Source organism: Pinus tabuliformis, chromosome 2_1, assembly GCF_031772625.1.
Source record: "Pinus tabuliformis cultivar Carrire ecotype Pingquan chromosome 2_1, CPIR1, whole genome shotgun sequence".
Lineage (NCBI taxonomy): Eukaryota > Viridiplantae > Streptophyta > Pinopsida > Pinales > Pinaceae > Pinus > Pinus tabuliformis.
The window spans coordinates 300,430,745-300,438,553 of NC_142299.1; the positions used below are offsets into that span (position 1 = coordinate 300,430,745).

A 7,809-nucleotide genomic window follows, 5' to 3' on the forward strand; every position below is an offset into this window, starting at 1 on the left:
AACCTTGGCATCTTATTTAAAGTACTTTTCATCTCTATACTTTTAAAATAGAATAATTATTTATGCTTACATCTATTATTCTCCTCTATAAAAGGAAATATTCCTTTCATACATGCAACATCATGGGCCTCAGTATATTCATTCATGTGTCTCACCAAGATACACAATCACAGAAATGAGAAATTACTTGTAAAGTTCAAACCATAACATTTGCATGTAACATCAGAAGTGTGCAATATTAACCATTATTCTGGGGCTCTTAACATATCTTCACATTCGTGAAAAATAAATTCAATTCATGGTCCCTCAATTGCAAGGTACAACCTCTGCATCTTATTTAAGTATTTTTCATCTCAATACTTTTAAAATAGAATAATTATTTATGCTTACATTCAGCATTCTCCACTATAAAAGAAAGGATTCCTTTCATACATGCATCAAAGGCCTCAGTATATTCATTCATGTGTCTCACCAAGATACACAACCACAGAAATGAGAAATGACTTGTAAATTTTGCAACTGACATCAGTTCTTGATAAAATAAATTTCTAGGCGTCAGTGTTTCCCTGGCCAAAATTACAGATAAGAGATTGAACACCTGAAAATAATTAGCATGCATACTGTTATGACTCGAGATAACTGGATATGGTGAATTAACCAATGTTGCGAAAATCATTATCAGGAGTAAATCAGCGAGGAGAAAAATTGTAAAAATCGGGAAAAAAAATCATGATTTTTTCTCAAAAATTCATGATTTTTTTACCAAAAAATTGCGATTTTTTTATGTTATCGTGATTTTTACAACACTGAAATCAACACACTAATACCAAGCAAACACCTAGTTCCATAACATCTAGAGAAGCAAGAAGATGAGAAGAATGTTATACATCTAAGAATAGTTAGTCACAACAGACTAAGTAGAATGCAGTTATAGTTAAAATAGATCTAACAAAGAATCCTTTAAAAAATTTATACCTTGGAGAAAAAGGATCCACACAGCTCTGGAGCCCTATACCATCTTGTGGCAACATAGTCCTGCACTTCATCAAATATATACATCTTAAAAATGGGAAATTTACTAACTAAAGTACAACAATCAAAATCAAATAGAGAATTCAACAGAAACCCTGTCAAACCAGATATAACAATATAGCAACTTATTAGATTTGGATCTGTATAATATAGATTTAAAATAGTATACGGTCCAGAAGATTGTTGTGGGCATGTCATTGAAGGCAACTCTTGCTAAGCCAAAGTCACATATTTTTAGCTTGCAATCAGCATTTGCCAAAACATTCTTCGGTTTCAAATCCCGATGATACACATTGGCTACAAGAACATAAAGTTGACAAATTAGAGAATAGAATTCACATTTCTTCTTCCATACTAAGTTCCATGAAATGGGAAGGTGCTTCACAGTCACAATAGATTCTTAAAAACACAGTTAAAACTTAACATGAATATTTTAACAAGATCGATGTCCTAAACCAGATACCCTTTAGTACACAAACGAGAAAGAAGCATATGCACTTCACAAAACACTAAAATATATATTTTTGGAAGTGAATAAAGCACAATTGCAATGTGCAACTGCTTGAAATGATTTGTAAATACAATGCATGGGGCAAATACAGAGATCAAAATTGTGAATCCTCAAATTGACTAACTCTTGCAGTTAGAGATGAAAATTTGAGCATTTGAAGATTGAACCATTATTCTGAAGGATTGATTTCTAATGACTGAATCAAACTAAACTGGTTTGAGGGTTAACCGGCCACATATGTCAAATTGTGGTAAAAAAATTGATCCTTAGACTTGTGAGCAATTACAAAACAACAATGCGCCCCCGATGCCTATAGTGGACATTACCATGGTGAAATAAATAGGGACTTCAATCAAGAGTATAAATAGCTGATGTGCCAGAAAATGATTAAAATAATTATTGTTTAATAACTTGGATTACTCTGATTTCGTCAGGAATGCACATGCAATCAATGCACATGCCAAAGGTGTTAAGGTTGTCGTGGCAACAGATCTGATGTCTTTGACAATGTTGAAGCCTCCAGGGGAGTTTGGAGCAGATATGGCCATTGGATCTGCACAGAGGTTTGGAGAGGTTTGGGGTTCCAATGGGATATGGAGGGCCTCATGCAGCTTTTCTGGCTACTTCCCAAGAGTATAAGAGAATCATGCCGGGTAGGATTATAGGAGTGAGTATCGATTCAAATGGCAAGCCCGCTCTTAGAATGGCGATGCAGACTCGGGAGCAACATATTCGGCTTGAGATAAGGCCACCAGCAATATCTGCACGGCACAGGTAATATGCATATCACAACTTTGCTGAATAGTTAACAGAATATATGGATTAGTATTTGCTTTTGATACTTAACAGAATTTATGGGTTAGTATTTGCTTTTGATGGATTTTCCTCCCTTATATCAAAATGAACTACGCACCTCCGCTAGTAAGCCAATGACCTTATGGAGACTCCGCTAGTAAGCCAATGACCTTATGGAGAGGCCAAAGGTGAAACCTTTTACCCTTCATCTTGCTCCTTTATTATTGAGGGTTGCTGATTTTGGAGAGTGTCCCAGGTTACCAAGACTGCTATGATCAAAATTGTAAGCAGATGAATTACTATGATCGAACATTCATATGCTGTTGGTGTAGACCAAAAACGTAGGGCTGTGTACTAAGCACATAAACGCTTTTAAGATTTGAGCCCTGGGTTTAGCCAGCTCTAAATCCAAATAAAATTCCCACAATTGAGATGCACCAGTGAAGGACCAGAGTATGTAATGTAACAACAAACTTTCTATACCGTTTTCTTTAAATATTTGAGCTTTTATTTCTCTATGGTTGCATGTTGCCTCAATTTTCAATGTTTCTTCAAGTTTTAACTTCAGTTGTTTTGATGGTCAATGAGGGTCTCTAGCTTAAAATGTTTTAATTTTGATTTTATACGACATATTTGGACGAGTATGGCTTTGATCATTGAGATCTTTTTGTACGCAGGCCTTGCTAGCAAACATGTCTGCGATGTACGCAGTATATCATGGTCCAGAAGGGTTGAAAAGGATTGCAGAGCGCGTACATGGTCTGGCAGGAGCTCTTGCAGTTGGATATTGCACTTGGATTGTCAATACATCTGTAATGCAGAAATACATAGAAAGAAAAGAGCATACAGAACGATCTCAGATTGTTTTATCTATAAAACTGGAGGAAGGAAAAAAGGAAATAGGCTAGCCGCTATACATACATATTAATTTTCACACAGTAATTATGCGTTAAAAAATAGTGAGAATAAATTAAAATTAGACAAAACCCCTGCAACATAAAAGCAAAAATCACAATCTTAACAGAACAGTAACCGAATATTGCCTACTCACATAAACAGCCCATATATCTAGTGAATATAGTCAGCAATGAGCATGCATACACCCTTTCCCAGGTTTAAAGTTTAAACTTATTTAGAAATAAGAATATTAGCAAAAGAAAGCTACTAGTATGTATGTACTTCAGAGCTCGTAGAAGCTGGTACAGGAAAAATTGATAATCTTCTGGCGTCAAGTCATCATTTGCCTTAATAACCTGGTGTAGATATGATTCCATAAGTTCAAATACCACATAAATGTCTTTGAATTCCCGCCTAGAGGGCGGTAACATAATGTGCTTGATTTCGACAATATCAAGATGCTGCAGCAGCCTCAGAAGCTTAATTTCACGTAAAATCTGGGTTGCATCAGAAATATGTTCAAAGATATCATTTATTTTTTTTATTGCAACTTTCTCCCCAATGTGAGTATCAATTGCAGAGCATACAACACCGTAGCTCCCTTTTCCTATAACCTCCTGAATCTTGTAGCGACTTGCTTCACCATATTCAGTGAAAAACTCAACCTCTGTAGGGGTCTGCATCAGGTGAATTACATCACAATCAGATTTTAAAACTTACATCATCTTCATAAAATGTGATCTGTGATAGAAACCTGAATATTTGACTAAGAAGCAGATAATAAGATCTAACAGCAAGAAAAATATTAAGCAGAGCAAAATAACAGGTATGATCTAGGCCTGAAATTTCCATGGCCAGATTTTCTCCCAGATGAAAGAAAGCTAACAACATTCCCTCAAAAGCATGAAAACGGTATCGAAATTGAACTACTGTGAGTAGTGACAATGCCAAAGGTTGCTTCAATGAACACTAGTAGCTAAAACATATACAGGAGTAGGAACATTGGGTTTGAACAAGCCTATGTAATTCACAATTATGAGCTATTTCATTATTGGGACACCGACAAATAAATTATTTTCCAGCTAAACCTCAAGAAAAGCATTATCAGTACCACACATGACTTAATGCCTATGACCTCATTTAAAAAATGTACAGCTATAACTAAAAATTTGAACGGAGGCCTGAACCAAACTTCAAAGTATTACCCGAACTGATTTATCTTCGTGGCAAAGTAGGATGTTCAGTTAAAATTTTAAACGGAGACCTGAACCAAACTTAAAAGTATTGCCCGAACTGATTTATCTTCATGGCAAAGTAGGATGTTCAGTTAAAATTTTAAAAACAAACTGAATGAGAAAGATTTGCCATCCTTTGTTCGAATACAGTATCAAACCAAAAAAGTGGGATCAATTTAAGCCTATAAGGAACTAAACATGCAAAATATGAGACGATGGAACTATCCTTGCCTCAAAATAGCAGAAAGCGGAATTCCCTAACATTTGGGTGAAAATTTAGTGTTCTTCAAAGAGGCATGTGAAGCATAACTGGAGGAAAATAATATTTTGCCTAAGATTGTGAAGGTGAACACCCATGAATTGATAGTCAATGAAAAGGTCCAATGCATCAATCACCTGGGTAAAATAAAAAACAACCACAATAAGCTGGATTCTTTAGGTCAACGCATGTCCAGATGTCCATATCTCTATATAGTCTGTTATAGCGCACATATCTTTGTGATCAAATTCATGATTTAAATGACATAATTGATGAACAGATTTCGATTTTCAAGACTGAATGCATGATTTTCCTTCTATAATTTGAATAGATGCAAACAAGGAAATGCGACCCTGCACAATGTGGCCTGTTCTAAAGGGGAAATGCTTTATGTCAAGAAATGGAAGGGAGTCCGAAACATAATATTCTAAAACCGTTACAGTTATTAGATGCCAAACATGACAAAAAACACCTCCCAACTAAAAAGGGCCTTGATGCTTGAAAGGCCATTCCATAGTATGGCTTCTGTTAATTTCCTCTTTAAAAGGGAAAACTATGATAATATTTTTTGATCAAAGAAGGGCAATGCATATTCACAACGAAAAAATCGGGCCTGGCACCACTCACAATGTAAGATTTTACACCAGATTTGAATACCATCATGAAATTTTACCAATGGGTTTTAACCGAGATTTGAATAGCGTCTGGAATAGAAAAGGAAATGAAATTTAAAAATAACAGAAAACTCCAGATCGATCTTACAGTGGATCCCATTGCACTTCGAAAGATAAATTTATATCTGCTTATTACGTTATCGGAAGCAGGGCAATAGTACCCTTGGATCCACGAGCCAGTTGTGACCTAACAACGAGGCTAAGTAAAAGAGCGTCTTTTTTTTTTCTTAGTACTACAAGTAAAAGAGCGCCTTATCTATTACATGTAATAGCCAAACAACAACTTGCCCGGCGTCAGCCGCAGCGTACAGTAGAAGAAGAATCACAAATTAAACCCATCTCAACCCTCTTTTACCTGATTCAACCATCTATATGTATGATGGACACCCATTAGCAGAGGATGAGAAAAGCTTCTATCTTTCTGTCAGGACACTCCAATGCAATCTCTGGAGACTATTTTTCATCCGATTGTTCTCAGAAAGGATAGAAAGCCTCCGAGAGAATGGAAGTGACCCACCTGATAGTTGCTCATCTTCTTTACATAGCTGGGATGGATCATCTGCAAGTTCCCCATTGCTGGATCTTCCCATGCCACTTATCGTTTGAGGCCCTGCAACAATATAATATTATTCCAAACAAGACCATTAACAACAAACATGCGTACAGGCACACATCCATCTATCATGGAAGGAAACCGTAACAACGACTGGAACCGGAGACGCCACTTACCTGGCAATGCGACATCGCCACTGGCCAGGCCTCGTGTTCAGACCGATGGCTTGGCTCGTCACTCACTGATCTTCAATGTACTCGATCGCAGGGGAAATATTGAAAAGAAATACACATTGGGGTTTGGGAACTGAGGGTCTTAAACAGACGGGTAGTCGAGAATGTGCGGCCCTCCCCATCCTCCTGGCCCTCCTCTGCAGAAAAAGCTCGTGCAGCACAGGACGGACTGGCTAGGTAGATGGACGGGCTGCGCTTTAATGGATTTTTGGATTTTTGGATTTTTGGACGGCAGATAATTGTTGAATCGTCTAACAATAGATCTAACGGTTAAGATTAGGACAGGGAGACATTTAGGGGAGTTCATTTCAGAGGGAAACGCCTTACGGCGTAAATATACCAAAATTTGGGTATTGATTAAAAATATATACCATGAATATACACTCTAGAAGGAATGAAACATGGGAGAGTAAATTTACCTAGCACAAATGGTGAGGTGTCTCTATTTTTCTGTTCTTTAATTCAAGATTTATAGAAGTCTTTAATCGATCGCAAGATTGCAAATATATAATCATTGATATATTTTGCATTAAAACCCGCTTTTGGTATTTATTAATGAAATATACAATGAATATATCCCCTATAACGAATGAATGAATGAAACATGAGCAAACAGAGAGTGAATTTACCTGACAAAGTGGTGAGGTATATTTAATTTTGTGTTCTGTAATGCATGCACGATTTCCAGAACCCTCGACCTTGGAGATCGAGTTAGTAATCCTTCATTTCTGCCTTTTGTTGCAGACGATGGTTGTACGTAATCCATGCACGATTTCCAGAACCCTCGACCTCGGAGATCGAGTTAGTAATCCCTCCTTTCTGCCTTTTGTTGCAGACGATGGTTGTATTATAAAGAAACTCATGTGGACTTCAAGTTTGACTCCGAGATTGTACCGTTGGAAGATCAAATGGCCTGATCGAGCGAAGGTAGTATGTGACATGGAATATTCGTGAATATATAAATTTAACATTTCCTTCGTAGTAATTTAAAAAATATTATTGATAATAGCTTTTTAATAATAGTATTTGGTTTATTTTTGGAAATAAATGTGCACATATTCATAATTAGAATTTATGTGTACTATAATTTTATATTTATTTTTATTAAAACGACAATTCAATAGGCTAACTCAATATTTGGGTGACTATTTTCAATCATATACATAATTTATTTTCAAAAATAAAACTATAATTTACATCATTATTATTTACTTAAATAAAATAATTTTATATCAAATAAAAAGTAAATAATAATAATAATAAATCATTTTTATATTAAAATATTTTAGGAGAGATGTATAATTTTTTCAGAATCTATTTTGAATAAATTATTTCAATATCAATTTTTTATATATAAAAAATTAATGAAAATTTTCTTATCTCTATATTTATTATTCAAAAAATAAATTCCTAAATATATATATATATATATATATATATATATATATATATATATATATATATATATATATTTTCAATTTTTGTATTTTAAATAAATTTATATTTTCAAAAATACAAATTAATATAAAATTAAAATAACTCTTTATTTTATTCTAATATAATTATATCAATTTCCAATCTACTATCATCATTTGAATTTCTATTATTTATAATAATATA

The 7,809-nt window shown here is 34.8% G+C and overlaps 2 protein-coding genes across 2 annotated transcripts; one reads left to right on the top strand and one right to left on the bottom strand.

Moving 5' to 3' along the window:
* Window positions 1-250: 250 nt before the first annotated feature.
* LOC149199995 (mitogen-activated protein kinase 9-like) lies at window positions 251-5,995 on the bottom strand. The gene is made up of 4 exons (XM_089399496.1): window positions 5,921-5,995; window positions 3,518-3,912; window positions 976-1,035; window positions 251-598 (listed from the first exon to the last, which is right to left on the bottom strand). The coding sequence occupies exons 1-4, from the start codon at window positions 5,975-5,977 to the stop codon at window positions 577-579; spliced, it is 534 nt and encodes a 177-aa protein (XP_089255622.1). The 5' UTR covers window positions 5,978-5,995; the 3' UTR covers window positions 251-576.
* On the top strand, window positions 1,735-3,129 carry LOC149199996 (glycine dehydrogenase (decarboxylating), mitochondrial-like). The gene is made up of 2 exons (XM_089399495.1): window positions 1,735-2,317; window positions 3,016-3,129. Exons 1-2 carry the CDS (start codon window positions 2,130-2,132, stop codon window positions 3,023-3,025), a joined length of 198 nt encoding a protein of 65 aa, XP_089255621.1. The 5' UTR covers window positions 1,735-2,129; the 3' UTR covers window positions 3,026-3,129.
* Window positions 5,996-7,809: the final 1,814 nt, after the last annotated feature.

Coding starts and splice junctions, on each gene's coding strand:
- LOC149199996 (XM_089399495.1), top strand. CDS start 2,130: ATGGGATATGGAGGGCCTCATGCAGCTTTTCTGGCTACTTCCCAAGAG.
- LOC149199995 (XM_089399496.1), bottom strand. CDS start 5,977: ATGGGGAACTTGCAGATGATCCATCCCAGCTATGTAAAGAAGATGAGC. Junction 1,036..3,517: donor CAGCTTCTACGAGCTCTGAA/GTACATACATAC, acceptor GATGAAGTGCAG/GACTATGTTGCCACAAGATG. Junction 599..975: donor GTGGATCCTTTTTCTCCAAG/GTATAAATTTTT, acceptor AATTATTTTCAG/GTGTTCAATCTCTTATCTGT.